The sequence below is a fragment of the Dermacentor silvarum genome, chromosome 6, assembly GCF_013339745.2.
Source record: "Dermacentor silvarum isolate Dsil-2018 chromosome 6, BIME_Dsil_1.4, whole genome shotgun sequence".
NCBI lineage: Eukaryota > Metazoa > Arthropoda > Arachnida > Ixodida > Ixodidae > Dermacentor > Dermacentor silvarum.
Window position 1 is genome coordinate 17,371,520 of NC_051159.1, and position 17,709 is coordinate 17,389,228.

Consider the following 17,709-nt stretch of genomic DNA (forward strand, 5'->3'; position numbering starts at 1 on the left):
AACGTGACACTAATACATGTAATACACTAATGAAAATGCTGTTTAGATATCTAGGATAATTTTCAGGGTTTGCTACATTTTGGGAATGCACAATTTTCACTTTTGTCAGTGGCGCCATAAGCTTTTGAAGTAACACTACATTTCAACAGCTGTCAAGTTTACTGTGTAGTTGCGATACAACCCCTTTAAGATGATGGAGCTTGAGAATTTCAAAGGCCACTATTGGATGCGAGGGCCAACACTAGAAGCAGTAGCGCTGCAATCGAGTTTCAGAGCTCCGCTCGGGAGGTGGCCGCAGTGGTGGTCATGCGAACTAGTGGCGCTGCAATCGCGTCTTCTGTCACTTCTGGATTCATTTCCGTGGTGCTGGTTCGTATGTTGCTACTGCGGTCGTGTTGTTGGTGTCGTGTGACGTGTGGCAGTTGTTCCGATTAAAAGTTTAACGCAGAAGTGTTTCGGCGTCTTATAACAGGAAGAAGTTATGTATACGGTCCTGCTTTGCCAACGGCTGCTCGAGCGGCCAGATGCAACGTAATGCTGATACTCACTATTTCTTTCGCACCGCGACAACGGCAGAGTTTTATATATGGAAACACATGCTAGGCTGAAAGAATGGCTCACAGATAAGTGTGCCGTGTGCAAACATTATGTTGAGGACTATTATCTATATTTCCATTTTTGAATACAAAAATATATCGATTCCTCGCGGAAAATATGGACACTGGTTCACAGCGCGATTCCACAACTAAATTACCATATATTGCCAATTACAAGTCGACATAACTTTTCATAAAATGACCTTCCAAAGTTCGGTGGTCAACCTATAATCGGAGTTGGACTATACGCAGAATCATAAAGTCAACTTATCTGTAGGGTCGAAAGTAGTTTCAATCGAGCTGCGGATAGTATCACGCCGTGCATGTAAAATTCCGCAATAGCTATCAGACATGGTGCAAAAGCAGACTGCTTAAAAAAGAGGAATTTATCTTGGGATAAGCCCTAAAGTTTTGTTTTCATACGACAAACACTTTGTTGACGAACCGTGGGTGTTCCACAGAAATGCTGGCAGCACCGTGTAGGCTGGCAACGCTTCGCAGGGAACTAAACCACGTGACATGCTCTATCTTAGCGTGCACTGGTACACGCCGTTTCTTTCGCAAACCCAAGTCAGCACGATACCCTGCCGTTGAGGAGGTGGTTCCAGATTGGGTTCAAGACCAGATAAGCAAGAGCCTGAGTGTTTGCTACGCTGATATTGAAGCTAAAGCACGTACTGTCGCGCAGGATATGTGCATCCCGCTAACCGAGTTCAAAGTATCCAAGAAATGGGTCACGAACTTCATAAAACGGAACGGCCTGAGCCTAAGACGACACACGACCCGGTCTTCATGAACACATCTCAAAGCCAAGAAATGTGATGCAAAAGTGAAGTTCAAGAAAAAAATTATTAGGAGCTTGAGTCTCGGCAGGCACTTCGGCGGATTGAAGCTTGCAGTGATGTGCTTCAGGTTCAAACCAATTGTGCTTGCAATATTGCTGTGCTTCCCTTCGAAATATGCGCTACTGACGACGCTCAACAAGCTCACGATCGTGATTTTGCCTTCGATACTCTGAAAGCTTGAATTTATTGAGGATGACGTCACACAATAGTGATATGTGGATCGTTTTACATGAGGCAACCCGTAGGTGGTCATCTTTTGATTTATGGAAACTGTTGTGACCGTGAGGAGTATCACACCGAACACAACCCTCAAGCAATTACAAAAACATGTATGGACAATAATATGAAGAAAAATGCCTGTGGCTTCAAATGTATGTAGTTCTTGACTCCCCCAAGCCTCGATATTCGCAGAGATATGAGGTCATTGAAAACCATCCTGAGGTATCCACTGTTATTGAACGCATACAGAATTAAACATTAATTTATCCCACACGAGTGAAATCTGGAGTAGCCCGGTCAGGTTGGCGAAATCATTTATGAGTGTGTGCATTTGCATGTGACGATTCGTAATCGTTGACATATGAGTAATCAAGTTTTATATGATCATGCGCTGATCATGCGCATGCACTTGAGAAAAAGAAAAAAGAATGATAAGACGACCGTTTACAAACCACGTGCACATGACCCGCCAGAAAAAAAGAAAAGCAAAATTACTTTGTAAAAAGGTTGCACAAATAAATAAAGGACGTCGCAATGTAAAGCTGCCAATTAGGTTCGTAGAAAAGACCTATGAATGTTCAGTTGCGAAAACAGTTCTTGCCACTTCCCTGCCAACCACAATGAACGTACATCTTATATGTGTGAGTGAGATGTAAAAAGACATGCTTGAATTAATCATACCAAAATGCAGAACAAACTTGAAAACAACAAAGCATCCATGCTACTTCAGTGGTGCAGTATTGCATCCTGCCAGGACACACTTCCCGCACTACTGCTGAAATAATCAGCATAAATTTCCCTGACATGCCGAGCTGTTTGGGCAAAATTGCGTGCCTGGGTGCGAGCCACTTGCAAAGGTGGCTGTACTAGCTGCTGACGCCAGTGGCCAGACCGTCGGAGCCCAAAGCCATTGATGGAATCCGAATATCCAGGGCCGCAGTATGCATCGTCACCCTCTGCGCTCCTATGCATAAGGAAATTGTGCAGCACACATAGGGCTTTAACAATCTCTTCGGCATTCTTGGGATTTTCGCCCATTGTCCTCTCGAGAATCCTCCAGCGTGTCACGAGGATTCCGAAGGCGTTCTCTGCACACCTCCTGTATGATGCAAGAAAAACAAGTGTTCTACACATTGCCCTCTTCAGTCCTTTGAAATATTGCTAAGACATCTTTGTGAAACTGCTAGTCTAGGCTGTTGTGGTACAGAAGAAGCAAAAAACGAAGTTAACACACTGAGCAGAAGTCGCGCAAACTTGTTACACCTGCTGGTCTCACTGACTAAGTCTCAATGGGTATAAAACCCGAGAAACTAGTAGTGAAATTAAAAGTTGGGAAAGACATGGCATTTTATGCATTTATCCTTTCATCTGCAGACAAACTACTGGCAGTTCATTTGTGATAGAAAGTTCTCGTACAGAGTGACGTGACAAGACACCTGCCCTATTATCGCTACATTTAAGGAAAATTTTCATTTGCTTAATGTGGGTCTTACTGCATGAAGGTTTTCTAAGGTCAGAGAGGTAACAGCCCTGTCACACAGACTTCTGTGAACTCCTTTTAACTCCATCTTCATCGCAAGAGAGATGCGCACAGTGGCACATGATAGCATTTTCGCTAAGTGCTTTATCAATTCAATGCACACTATGATTCAATGTTTCCCTTTAGTGTCCATTTAAAATAGTTTTACGCCTGACCAAAGGGGACATTTTTGTCTGTACATAAGCAAAATGGCACCTAATGGGGCCATGGCAGCGTCTGTTAAATGCCTCTTAGTGTTGTTGTGAAATGGCAACAACTTTAAGGTCAAGCTCCAGTAGGAAGTCTCGTGCACCTTTATCTCAAAAGGGTTCATGGCTTATCTGGTGAGAGGAGTACAAGGGTGAGGCTTTGAAAGAGTTTAAGAGAGTTCCAAGAGTTTTAGAGAATTTCACCTTGCTCTGCTCAGGCGGTAATTGAAGATCCGCTTCTTGTCCTCAAGCTCTCGTCCAGGGTATGGTCTCAGGAAGTCTGGCCGGAGCTGAAAAGCCTCGTCACCAACAAACACACATGGAGCTTGCTGCATGGTGTTTGGCAGTGCCAAGCTTCTCGGAAGTTGCAGCTGGCCTTGCTCCAAGCGCTGCCCAAACTGCGACTGCTGGAGGACTCCGCCATCGCTCTGCTTGCCATAGGCGCCAATGTCCACGACCACAAACTTGTAGTCACTATCGACTATGGCAAGGAGAACGATGGAGTACGTTCCCTGTAAAAATAGTCCATTTAAGAAGTATGCGGGGCATTGTTAAATTATGCATTGTGTGATTTAGGACAAAGCTTTGATATTCTTTCTAGATGGCTTATAAATATGGCTGTGCAGATATTGGAAATGTTGAACAAGAATTGAAGTCTTTGCTATTCGAATCGAAAGCTCACAATTCGAAACGACTGAATATCCATATTCTCTTCAAATATAAGGGATACATTATTGCAGTCAAGTGGTGACTCTTCTTAATGATTTTTCCACAGGAGATTCAGTTCCTGCACAAAGGCTAATGACCAGCTTCTGAGCAAATTCATAGAGCACATAACTTCTGCTCAATATTTCCAGTCTTTCAATAAGCATGCCTCACCTCTAGGGAGACTACAAATTTGTCGTCTGGAGCTAAGCAATCTAGGTATTACTTGGTTAATCTCACCATGGTCTGCCAGACAGATATAGGGTGTGTGGACTGAGCTCAATCTGCAAGGCGGCAATGGCATTGTTGGGGCAGCCAACGTTACTAGACTAGCTTCAATTGCAAAACTTGGCGGCGTTGTGCTGGAAATGCCACCTGCCCACATTTTCATGGCACTGCCGTCGCACCCAGCTTCCCTTCCCCACTAGCCGGCTACGCGAACTGGCTGGACGAAACACGCAGTGCAGCGTTGGTGTATTCTGTGGTTGGTTGTTGACGGCGGATTTCGGGAAGCATGTCATCCGCAAAACTCTAGCCTTCACCGCGTTTGTTAAAGATATTAGCAGACGATGCCGACGTGCTGCGTTCCTGACTGCAACAAGTGGCTATCGAATGATGTCGACAGTTCAGCACACCACTTGTGTGCTCCCAGCAATGCGACACTTCGCTCGGCATTCAACAGAGCGATTCCTCGTGCCGACCGGGAACTCTCTGCGAAATCCATGGTGTGTGATTTACACTATCATGAGCAGGACATCTTAAAGTGTTTGTGCATATTATCAATGGACAGACAGTTGAGGTGCCACGAGACAAGTGGACACTTGCCGAGGGTGCGGTGCCAAAAGTGTTCTCGAACCTTCCCTCAAATCTGTCAAACCAACCGGGGGAAAAAAACGCAAACGAAGAGATATGTTTGGTGACCTGTTCTGGGCCACCTTAGAAGAGAGAGAGAGAGAGAATTAACTTTATTAATGGTCCTGAAGGGGCCTGGGCACCCCTTACGGGGGCCGGCCCGGTGGCTCCACCCATGTGGGGACTGGGAGTCGGAGCTCGCCAGCCACCTGTTGGGCCTTCTGGACGGCCTGGTGTTGAAGGGCCCTGTCGGGGCTCCTGAGGTGGTTGATCCAGTCGTCCTCGGTGGCAGGAGACCCGAAGCAAGCGTTTAGCGCGGGACACTGCCACAGCATGTGATCTAAGTCGCACTTAGGATTTTGGCATTTAGGACATTCTGGCCTTATATCTGGGAGGTATTTGCTGCATATATAGGGGTTGGGGTAACTGTGCGTTTGCAGCAATCTAAGCGTTAATTGTTGTGCTTTATTTAGTGTTGGGTGAGGTGAAGGGAATTCCTTTCTCGATAACTTATAGTGCGAGCAAATCTCGTGATAGGAGAGGAGTGGCTCCGGGTGCGTGTTGGGGCTCCCGGTCGGTGAGCCGGCCCGCGTCCCCGCGCGGCGCGTAAGATCTCGCGCGAGGTTATGGGCCAGCTCATTGCCGTTGGGAACCCCTGGTTGAACGTTGAGGCCTTCATGCCCCGGGAACCAGTAGATGTGCTTGTCTTCGTTTATTTGAGCGGAAGCTAGAATGCTTAAGGCCGCCTGGCATAGTGTACCGCGGCGGTATGCCAGAAGAGCTGTCAGAGAATACGCTGAGTCGTGTTGGGTGCCCTTTGCGCTTTCAGGAACTGAGTGCAAGCATAATTAAATTTTTAACAGCGGCGCTGTTGAAGCTTTTGGCTTCCCTGCGTAATATTTGCAAAAACTCGCCTAGCCATGACGTCACTGCGCACAGCTGTGCCTCGCATTACCTTGCGATAGCCAAACAATAGCTAATAAATAATCGATCCATAAACAATAACTTTGGGAAAATGCTGGGGATGACTTGGTAGTTATTAGCCTAGCCCAAATTACGTTAATTTTTATTTAGTCACGTGCATGCTTACACGCATACCTTGCAGGAACCTTGCATAAAAATGCATTCTTAGGAAGGTTCCTGCAGCAGCGGCGGGGATCCAGTCTTGAAGTAAAGGCAGCGAGAAAACATGCCAAGCTGCTGTAGGTGGAGTTGGTTTCCACGTAGGCCCAAAGCCTAGATTTTGTCTCTTCTGACAGTTTAAGTCTTAGCTATATATAGGGGCATACAGTTGTTTTTTACTTCATTTTATTTAATGAAGCGTTCATTGGTTTAAAAGAAAGTTGTGCTGTTATTTTTGTGGATAAGAAATTTGGTCTCGCTAGCTGGCGTATAACTGCCCCAGACCAAAGTGTTAAGTAAAAGCAGCGAGAAAACGTGCCAAGCTGCTGTATGGGAAAAGTAAACTGCGTGAAAGGTTTAGGTGGCAGGAAGAAACACAGGACACTTAAAAACGAAGCTTCTGCGCTTCGTCGCATGCATTTCTTCCTATCGTGCAGTTTACCCTTCTTTCAGTATGAACCAACTAGCCCGACATATCTTATTGCTGTAGGTGGATACTGCTTTCGCATGGTATCACTATTTCGGACTATAGGGAGAACGCCAGCTAGTGTGAAACATGCGCAAGCTGCCCTTACGCATGAGCTCAAGGCTGCGGCAAGGCGTCTGCAGTGGAGCGCGATGGAACGGCGCCGCCATCTGGCGGCGCCCATGGTGTGGGGACAGCGGCGGTAAGCGCATGGGCGGAGAGTTTTACAACTGAAGCTAGTCTAGTAACGTTGGGGGCAGCCACGCTATATTACTGGTTGCGTCAGTCGTGCAGGCTGTCGGACAGATACTGGAGATACCCGGCAAACTTCTCATAACATGTGTTGGACCCACCCAGTAGACTTGATACATCAGCTCAGACACAGGATTGTTTTGTCTGAGTACCGTGGCAAAGGGTCATCAGAGCTGCGAGGCATCACGGTGAAGTTTGCCATGTGCGTCCGCAACAGCCATTAAAGAAGCCTAGCTATCAGTATGATGGCTAGGTTGTATTCTTCTCCATATGTAATCTTATCAAGCACCCTCTGCCTGTATTAATGAGGCACTAGTGTAAATGTTAAGATGAAGTCATGGATGTCGCTTGCTACATAAAAACAGTACTGTAATATTTTGCACATTATTTACAATACACTGCCAGTGTTACAGACGCACAGATTGCCTGAGTAAAACAATAAAACAGCAACAGCATGAGGCTGCCAAAGTGTATGCTAAAATACTAAACTTACCTTATAATTAAAATACATTGTGCCGGAGTTCTTGGGTCGCTTGATGTGGACATGTTTGCCATCAACGGCACCAATGCAGTTTGGGAACTGCCATGTGCGGCCGAATCCTTCCGCAGTGCGCAGCCATGCAGCAACGTCTGGCTTCTGAATATAATTGAAGCAAATAGAGTTTGGTCATATCACAGTCTTCATAGTGCACAGCCTACGTTTAGGCAAGTTAGTACAGATGAATCGTGACATAAATGACACAAGTCCTTGGTTGGACTGTAGCGTCCACCGGCATTCACTTGAGCAGCAATACAATAAATTAGTCTCTGTGCCAGAGCAAACGACTCACATTAATCTGCAGGGCAACCATTCTTTTTACCACTCAATGAGACAGGTAATGACCTGCCACTGTGGATCGACAATATATGCAAAGGTGTACAAGTTATCTGCATTCTCTTTTGAACTGCACACAACAGATGACGACATAAGAAACAATAAGAGCGCCGTCTAACAATTGAGGATCCTCGGTTGTTTGTTAGCATCTATGGTGTGTGCTTTGCATTCTGGCATACTCATTCGCTATGCGCTGAAGCACAAAGGCTCCAAACCAATTCAATCAACTCTCTAATAGCTCAGACACCATACAAATTACAATAATTGAGCAACCTGTACAGAAATGGAAAAATGAGGTGCAGTGGACAGAACAATTAACAGTGCCATTAAGGAGTTTATTTTTTAGAAAGTAAGTGCGGTAACATATCTACAGAACCATCATAAGGGATTGTTTAATTGGGCCAGATTAAATCACTGAAGTGTTGTGCTAAAGTTAGATGTTAGCATAACTGCAAGCTTTCAACAAAAAGGCAATTTTGCGTTGGAAACCCACACCTACAAAGTAATTCAATATCCTGTAGACTAGTAGTACAAATAGGGTCCTTTGTTTTTGGGAAGAACCACATAATTTCCAAAGTTTGTACCCCAAACAAGTTCTGTGAAAGCTGGGTTAAACCAGATTTCCCCCAGAGTGAACGAAGGAAAACCACAATGACAAAGCATTGCCACCCCATTTTTTAGCTGTATTCGGATGACCGGCTCCATTTCCCTGAGCTAGCACGACATGACTGAGTGCCACCAAACAACACTACAAACAATGACACTGCAAACAAGCTGCTAGCAGCACATGCCGCCTCATTGCAGCACACCAATATGCTTCATTGCATTTTGCTGCTCAGCCACACCACACTCGTCTGTGTAATTCGGTCAATAATGTGACTCCAGCTTTATGAACTAATCACATACCTAATGTATTAATACGTACACAGCACAGTAATGGGACCATGTGACTGAAAATTCTGTTTAGCATGAGTTGTTTCATCCAGGATCTTACACAGGAATGTACTTACGGGCATGTATATTGGCTGAAGCCTGTGCCACAGTGCCCTGCATGTGACTCTGACAGCCAGGCGTGCAGTGGATATGCCCACCCGGAAGGAGAGCGCAATATCCTGCATGAGGTCTCCAGAAGACAGATACCTGCATTGATATTATGGAATATACACATTTCATAACAACTGCTTGATGGGCCATTGGAAGGAAGTAAAAAGGGTGAAAATGCAGCCACTGATCATGCAGCCACAGGGCCGCACTACATGGCATTAGGTGTTACCTGAGCGTCATGGCCAGTCGTTCTGCAGAAGAAATTGGCTCTCTGATGCAATATTGCCTATCCAGGTCTCTTCCGACAAGGCTCAATATAAAATCAAACTGCTGGGGGACCATGCGATAGTACTTCTTGAAGTACTCGATGTCACCATCACGCATTTTTTCCATCTGCAATAGGATGTAGACTTCTATTAATTTTCTTTTCAAACACACCAACAAATATCGCAGAAAGCACTTGACGAATAATTTGAACTTGCACTTGAGTCGGCGATATATGTGGGTACAGTCCCCATTCGAGCAAAAAGCCTAGCGACACGATGGGGATCACGGTCGCGTCATCTATTCGATTGCCAATGAAAGCAGCGCGGTGGCCTTTTACATACAGGCGTCAGACGACCACTTTTGACCGCGATCAGCCCGATCCGGATCAAAATTCTCGACTGCGATTAGCTCCCTCGCGCACAGGAGCCAATCACGAATGATAAATTCGATACGGATTGGGCTCGCGATCAGAAGTGCGCCGTGTGACGCCCGAACGGCAGACTCGAAGTTGTCACTCATGTCGTCTTCTATTGCTACCTAAACATAGCACGTCCTGTTTTTCCAACTTTTTGAAACATGCATTTAATTCCGGACAGAGGTGAGTTTCTTGGGCTTTTGATTCTCGAGTTAAAAATATTTGACGCGCTGAACACACGAAACACTGCCACAGATGCCCACCGGCTTTTCGTTAGCTAGTCGCTCAAAACATCGCATCGAGCGGCGAGCGACGGCGATGAGCGATCTCGTCGCGCGTGAAATAGCTCAAATCGAATTTTAAGCTGTCTACAGGTGCTGGTGCGTCTAATTAGCATCATTGAACTCGCGGCAACAAATCACACGATACGTACCGTGGTGAAAAACTCGCTCTCGGCGTGGCGCGTTCTCCACGAGGGTCGGACCCACCATCTGCGCCGGCGTTCTTCTTCCAGGCGTTTTTGGATGATAAGAACTTTCATTTTTAGCAATAAAAGTCTTTTCCGGCGCTTAGTCAGCACCATCTCTGTACTTGTACAAAGTCCTAACCAACAAGAAGCAACACCGACGCTTTATCGCAGTCCTTGCCTTCCCCTGCTTCCCCGGGTTGCTGCAATTGTTACCAACACCTCAATACTACATTATTCCATATACAGCCGATAATGTAGCACTACATATAGTACCTTGTCGGTTTGCATAAATGTATGCAGATTTTAACTTAATATGTTTTCCCGCAACCTTTTATTATATATAAATTTGCAGAAGCAAATGTATGGAGAATTATTTTTTTGTGTGTGACTGTATTGTTGGTCAGGCAACACTGTTTTGGGCGGAGCCACAACTGAACGGCACCGCGATGAAATACCGCGCCGTGTGTCTCCAATTGACGGAGCGGCAAGCCGGAGCATCCGAAAAACCGGATCGCCGCACGTCGGATCAGACGCCGCGTCGTAACGTGTGTCTCGCGCTTTATGCGCCGTGCATTCGCCGCTCAGTTTCCGTTGAAGCGATAAACCGCACGTACCTTCGCCGCTGCGGCGTATGCGCTTGCTGCCAGCGTTTTGACAGTCGTTGTCTGCAGTCATTCAGTGTGATCTATTCATGTTTGTTTGTGCGCGCTCACACCACGCTTGTTCAATCAGTTAATAATAGTCGGGCCACATTTTCCAACGCACGCTACACATGCAATGCTGCCCGGGTCGGCAGTGCAGCGCTACAGGTGTGTCCCTTCGCACGCGCTGCCCACGGGAAGCGCTTCTCATCAACACCACCGTTTCACACGCGCCTTCTCGTGGTCATCGAGTCTCTCTTCATGTCGGTCTACTTACGCCGCAGCACACCTGCTTACTTAATCAGCTCATGTTTACTACAATTCATATTGCTACCAAAGCCGCTCACCTTACTTCGTATGACATTGCTGTGTTGCTATCGCATTCATTGCTTCGCCCTTAGGGCGAAACTGTTACATTTTTTTTAGTTACTTTGTAAAGTGCATATATTGTTCAAGAGTGTTGTATGCAGATGTCAAACTTTTATAGAGGGAAAATGTGATACCTTATTCTAAATTCTGCAAGTACATGTTTGTTGTCTTGCTGAATGCTGTAGCTTGAATCGCCTGCATGCAAATTATGCTTAAACAATTGTTCTGTTCAGCTCAAGCTAAACAGTGTGGACAATGACGGTAGGTTAGCTGGCCTACCTTTCACTAGAGCAAACTGTGTGATGACATGGACATGCTGTGAATGCTCTCAATGGATTATGTGTGAGCTAGGAATACGCTTGAGGATGGCAATGTTTTTTTAATGTTTATCCTGTACGTCTTTTACCTGACCTTTGTGGAAATTTGCCACTGCCACCTGAAATACCGTTGGTGTTACTATTGAAATAATTTAATGTGCTCACTCTGTTCACTTGCTTTACAATAGCCTTTTATGATGCCAGATTCACTGTAACCACAAACATTTGGTGTATACTACTGAATGAGTGTTTTAAATACCGTTAAATATTCATTCATTTGAGGTTCACAACGTAATAGAGCCGTCGTGTCCTAATTTTGCGGTGTGTTGGCTCAGCTTCGACGGTGCTAACTTTTTTGTAGGTATGTGATACAACATAAGCTTTGTTGTACATTTTACTTGCAGCAAAATGCATTCTATTTTAATGTTGACATACTTACTTTGTGGGTCTGACCTCACATCAATTGTTTCAACTTTGACTTTGTGAACTACCACTCTTTTTTTAATTTCTGCATATGTATTGCGTACTTTTCTGACAAGCACAATCACCGAAGCCTTTCGATATTTGTGAGGACAGCGCAGATAAAAATATTGACACGTATACATGTTTATCTTTCACCGGTGGCCGCTTTCCATCGGCTAAGAAATGTTAAATGTTATTGCTCGGCGCAGGACGCGCCTGTATCGGAAGTTTCTAGAACGTTATCGATGCTTCTTTTCGTTACCTGGTTTCACCTACGCTTATGTTACCTGATTGTGTGACCGACGCGAATTGTCTAGAACTTTCTGGAAGACACGCGGGCATCAGGGATTAATCTGGAACCTTCGATGACTCAGGTATAAAAGCCGACGCGTCTCGCCGCTGATCAGATTTCGACAACCGCCGACTGTGTTCGCCGCTTTCGTTGTGCTTCGAGTGTAGCTTGCTTTTGTGGGCACAGGTTCGCCCAATAAACAACCAGTTTCGTGATACAGTTTTACTACTGTTTACTTCAGCGTCACTACTACGTGACATCTGGTGGAGGTGCTGGGTATACGTCCTTCTTCGTGATCTTGTTGTAGCGACGCCTGCAATCGCCGCCAATACTTGCGCATTTCGACGAAAACGCCGATGCCGAAGTCCACACCGACGCAAGCAGCGTAGGACTCGGCGCCGTTCTTGTGCAGAGGACTGACGGACTAGAAAGGGTTGTAAGTTACGCTAGCCGGTCGCTATCGAAGGCGGAAGCAAATTATTCCACAACAGAAAAGGAGGGCCTCGCCATCATCTGGGCTACATCAAAGTTTCGTCCCTACCTCTATGGCAGGCCCTTTAAAGTTGTGAGCGACCACCACGCCTTGTGTTGGCTAGCTAAATTGAAGGATCCTTCAGGTCGCCTCGCACGATGAAGTCTTAGACTTCAAGCATTCGACATCACCGTCGTTTACAAGTCCGGGCGAAAGCACTCTGACGCCGACTGCTTGTCTCGCGCCCCCGTAGAACCGCCGCCACAAGACGACCAGGATGACGACACTTTCTTGGGACCCATCAGTGCCGACGAATTCACCGAACAACAGCGAGCCGACCCCGAACTAAGGAGCCTTGTAGACCACCTGGAAGGCAAGACCGTCATTGTGCCGAAGGTGTTCAGGCGAGGATTGGCGTCGGTTTTCTTGGAAAACGACATTCTCCTAAAGAAGAACTTCTCGCCCCTCCGAGCCAACTACCTCCTCGTGGTACCCTCAGCATTGCGTCCAGAGGTTCTGCAAGCTCTCCATGATGACCCAACGGCTGGACACCTCGGTTTTTCCCGCACGCTCGCGAAGATACAAGAAAAATACTACTGGCCTCGCCTCTTTGCCGACGTCGCCCATTACGTAAGGACATGCTGAGACTGTCAGCGACGCAAAACACCGCCGACAAGGCCAGCCGGACTTCTACAGCCGATCGAGCCACCTCGCCGACCGTTCCAGCAGATAGGGATGGACTTACTCGGGCCTTTTCCGACGTCGACGTCCGGGAATAAATGGATCGTCGTAGCTACGGACTACCTCACCCGCTACGCCGAAACAAAAGCCTTGCCTAAAGGCAGTGCCGCCGAGGTAGCCCGATTCTTCGTTGAGAACATCCTCCTGCGCCACGGTGCCCCAGAAGTCATCACCGACAGAGGTACGGCCTTAACGGCTGAACTAACTCAAGCCATCCTGCGCTACAGCCAGACAAGCCATCGCCGGACCACCGCCTACCACCCGCAGACGAATGGCCTCACCGAGAGCCTAAATAAGACCATCGCCGACATGCTGGCAATGTACGTCGACGTCGAACACAAGACGTGGGATGCCATCCTTCAGTACGTGACCTTCGCATACAACACGGCCATGCCAGAAACGACGCACATGGCGCCGTTCAACCTGGTCTACGGAAGGAAACCAGCAACGACGCTTGACGCCATGCTACCGGATGTCTCCGACGAAGAAAATTTCGACGTTGCCACCTATTTGCAGCGTGCCGAAGAAGGTCGACAGCTCGCCCGCCTGCGCATCAAGAACCAGCAGAGAACCGACAGCCGACACTACAATCTTCGACGACGCTACGTCGAGTACCAGCCCGGAGACCGTGTTTGGGTCTGGACTCCGATACGCCGACGAGGACTTAGCGAGAAACTCTTACGTCGCTATTTCGGACCATATAAGATCATCCGACGTATTGGCGCACTGGACTATGAGGTCGTGCCAGACAGTATTTCGCAATCACAACGGCGCCGGGCACGACCTGAAGTCATCCACGTCGTGCGTCTTAAGCCTTTCTACGCCCGCTGACGAGCTTATAGGTACTTTGTTACATTGTTATTTTCTTTCTTTATTACGCGTCGTTTTGTTTTTGCTTTCGCGTTTGTAGCATCGGGACGATGCTTTTTAAGGGGAGGGTGTTGACACGTATACATGTTTATCTTCCGCCGATGGCCGCTTTCCACAGGCTAACAAATGTTAAACCTTATCGCTCGGCGCAGGACGCGCCTGTATCGGAAGTTTCTAGAACGTTATCGATGCTTCTTTTCGTTGCCTGGTTTCACCGACGCTTATGTTATCTGATTGTATGAGCGACGCGAATTGTCTAGAACTTTCTGGAAGACACGCGCGTACCAGGGATTAATCTGGAACCTTCGATGACTCAGGTATAAAAGCCGACGCTTTTTGCCGCTGATCAGATTTTCGACGATCGCCGACTGTGTTCGCCGCTTTCGTTGTACTTCGAGTGTAGCTTGCTTTTGTTGGCACAGGTTCGCCCATTAAACAACCAGTTTCGTCATACACAGTTTTACTACTGTTTACTTCAGTGTCTCTATACAATTATAGCCTACAGTTAGGCTATACAATTATAGCCTACAGTTAGGCTATACAATTATAGCCCTGTATTGAAGGCGTTGCATACAAGGCATTGTAAGCAAAACTGCAGCTACATTCAAGGACAGCTGATCCCATTGACCAGTCTTATTAAAGGTATTAATACTACGTGTGATATAGTTTACTTTGTATAACATTATTATACAAATGCCCTGTGGCATACAAGTATGCTAATACTGATACCGAAGAGCAGTGGCACAATAATTTTCTTTTGTTTATTATCTTTGCAATGTACTTCATTTAAATTATAAATGTGGCTTCCTTCTGTATTTGTGTGTAATCTTCTGGGTTCTATAGGTGCAATGAACACTGAATAAAGTATGAAACAATTACTGTTGCCATAAAAATGTGTTTTCCATAGTACAAGTACACCAGCAACGCAATCAGTCCACAAGTGCAAATGAATGCTGCCTTTTTTCCCTTGCCGCTATGTAGTCAGTTTTCATGCCGTTTCACACTAGCAGAGGAAGAAGGGTCCCCTGGCAGTGTTTGATTCTAGGACATAATTATGCTGTGGGGCTATACTCGCATTCGGAAACAGCTGAATAAACTCTAGATAATGCACAAATTCCGTCCATTTGCTTTATTATATAACGAAAATGGATTCCCAAGGCGCGTCTCAACAGCGTCGTCGCACCACACAATCTTGCAAAATAGTACACGTAAATCTGAATAAACGGCGATCACTTCGGCGTTTAGAATGCAGGCTAATGCTATTTATTTCTCTCAAAATGAAACACGCCCACCAGAGCCTTTTATTAAGCGAAAATGCGGGAAAAAAGTGTCCTTCAAAACATCTCGTTTCTGCCTAGGTGCAAGACAGCGTGACAAAAATTATTTCTCTCAAAATAAAACACGCACGCCAGCCTTTTATTAAGCGAAAATGCGACAAAAAAAGTGTCCCTCAAAACATCTCGTTTCTTTCTAGGTGCAAGACAGCGGGACGAAAATTTAGCAAGATAATACGCACCACAGCTTAAAAAGGTGCACAACGGCTGATTTGGCGAAACTTGAGTACGTAGGCACCCGCCGTGGTGGCTCAGTGGCTATGGTGTTGGGCTGCTGAGCACGAGGTCGCGGGATCGAATCCCGGCCACGGCGGCCGCATTTCGATGGGGGCGAAATGCGAAAACACCCGTGTACTTAGATTTAGGTGCACGTTAAAGAACCCCAGGTGGTCTAAATTTCCGGAGTCCCCCACTGCGGCGTGCCTCATAATCAGAACTGGTTTTGGCACGTAAAACCCCATAATTTAATTTTTTTTTGAGTACGTAGGAAAAATAGACCACACTCGGGCGTCTGGACGGGTTTCGAGCCGTGAGCGCGGGCAACTCCACTAACCGCGGTGGTAAGCGCAAGTGACATCTTGAAAATTTTCTGTCTTCATGAGTCAGACGCCCCAGTCTTGCTCCACGTTTCAGGGCATCGCATTTGAAGCGAAGAACGGCGCGCGCAGTAGCAGAAAACCACCACCCGCATACGGGCCTCCAAGCCTGTGACGGCAGGCGCCACTAAAAGTTACCACGTTCCAAACAATCACGTATGTTCCGGCAACCTTGTTGACCTATTCCGCCCCAAAAAGCACCACGCACGGGGCCCCTGAGAAAGGGAGGGGTGTCTTCAGAGGAGGTTGGCTTGCCGAGGCTAGCGGAATCACGTGACGTTCCCTCCTAGTATTTTTTACCTCCATGCTTCGGTGGCTCCCCTCGCCCTCCCTCATAGCTCCCTCACTTTCGACTTTCACCGTGCGCGCCCGCCGCTGTGCAGGTGCCGCCGCTCCAGCCGGCCCGGCGCCAGCTCCCCGAAGTTTCGTTTTCTGCCGTTATCGGGAAGCGGGCGTTTGCTGACGTGGGCAGTTTCGTCGGCCGGCCTGGGACAGCGCCGCTGCTTCCCTCTGTGCCGTAGCCGCAGCGTGCAAGGACAACACGTGACTAGAAAGTAGATGAAGCATAAAGGAGAAAGAAGGATTCGCTGCCATTTTCTACGCGCAGCTACGGTAACGTGGCTGAGACGTCGGCACGTACACGCATGTTCCGGCGCAACGCAGAATCGGCGACCTTGCCATTTGAGAGAGGGTGAAATTTCCGCCGCGTTTTTTTTCTTTCTTTTTTCTTTTTGTTTTGTTCGCGCGCGACATTGAGGGGTCTCTCCTAAACTTTTACTCTATGGCGGTGCCGGAGGAATGCCTGTCGGAGGCGCCGCCGCGTGATTTGGTTCGAATTAACGTGATTTGACTGTAAATTGAATGCAAACGTTCTAGCCGCATTCGTCGATTGTCGCATACGCGTGGCGGCTCGGTGCACATGTTTTGCATATGTGCGGGCCTTGAAAATTGTTGCTGTGGCGGTACCGCTTATAGTGCGGATATTCGCGACTCCGGCGACTTACGTTATAAGCGTTCTACAGTGTAGATATTTTGTGCCATGTGGTGTTGTGTTGTTTATAAGCTGCCACTTTCCTGTTGTAATGTGTACATTGGGCAGAAAAGTTGATGCATCCTCCTTATGGAACATGGTAACTCTTCAAAAGGTCGACCATGCACCTGACAAGTCATTGTCGTTCTTGCGGTTGTACATCGGATTTCACAACTATGGGCATCTTTATTATACTCAAGGAGTAGCTGAGTCTTAACCTCGGTGTAAGAAATATACTGCAGGTGTTGACACTCGCCGCCCTCCGCTGCGGAGAGCGCGGACAGATCGTGTTTGCTGTATCCACGCCCCATCGGCCCCTGAGCCACAGCCCCCCCACACGCAGCTGCGGCTCAGGGGCCGATGGGGCGTGGCTACAGTGAACACGATCTGGTCGCGCCGTTGGGCGGAGTGTCAACACCTGAAGTGTATTTCTTACACCGTGGTCTTAACATATCCAGATGCATGATCAGGGGTGCGTGAGTCAACCGTCTAATCGCTTTAACTCAGGCTGAATGTGCATACTTGAGTAATATGTAACACATGTTGGGTGTTTGGTTTCTATTATTGTTAGTTTAGTTCGTGTTATTTTCCCCATATTTACGTTTTGGTTTGTGTTGCAGTGTGTGTATATAGTTGCTTCCAGGGTGGCTTTCTTGCCATTGATAAATTTAGAGAAGGCAGGGTTCTTCATTCTTTTGCATTCGTTTCTTGATCAGACAGCAAGTGAGCGT

The 17,709-nt window shown here is 47.0% G+C and overlaps 2 protein-coding genes across 2 annotated transcripts; both read right to left on the reverse strand.

Annotated features, from left to right (window-relative positions):
* Positions 1–2,386: 2,386 nt before the first annotated feature.
* Positions 2,387–6,904, reverse strand: LOC119456562 (uncharacterized). Its single transcript, XM_037718392.2, has 3 exons — positions 6,887–6,904; positions 3,593–3,900; positions 2,387–2,759 (listed from the first exon to the last, which is right to left on the reverse strand). Exons 1-3 carry the CDS (start codon positions 6,902–6,904, stop codon positions 2,387–2,389), a joined length of 699 nt encoding a protein of 232 aa, XP_037574320.1.
* Positions 6,768–10,006, reverse strand: LOC119456563 (uncharacterized). The gene is made up of 4 exons (XM_037718393.2): positions 9,819–10,006; positions 8,933–9,096; positions 8,670–8,799; positions 6,768–7,422 (listed from the first exon to the last, which is right to left on the reverse strand). Exons 1-4 carry the CDS (start codon positions 9,966–9,968, stop codon positions 7,261–7,263), a joined length of 606 nt encoding a protein of 201 aa, XP_037574321.1. The 5' UTR covers positions 9,969–10,006; the 3' UTR covers positions 6,768–7,260.
* Positions 10,007–17,709: the final 7,703 nt, after the last annotated feature.

Bases quoted from the DNA above. Each gene is read 5' to 3' on its own strand.
- LOC119456562 (XM_037718392.2), bottom strand. The intron at 2,760-3,592 runs GTGAAATTCTCT...TGCATCATACAG, and splicing joins TACCGCCTGAGCAGAGCAAG to GAGGTGTGCAGAGAACGCCT.
- LOC119456563 (XM_037718393.2), bottom strand. From the start codon at position 9,968: ATGGTGCTGACTAAGCGCCGGAAAAGACTTTTATTGCTAAAAATGAAA. The intron at 9,097-9,818 runs GTACGTATCGTG...ATCCTATTGCAG, and splicing joins AGAGCGAGTTTTTCACCACG to ATGGAAAAAATGCGTGATGG. The intron at 7,423-8,669 runs GTAAGTACATTC...AATTATATTCAG, and splicing joins TTCAGCCAATATACATGCCC to AAGCCAGACGTTGCTGCATG.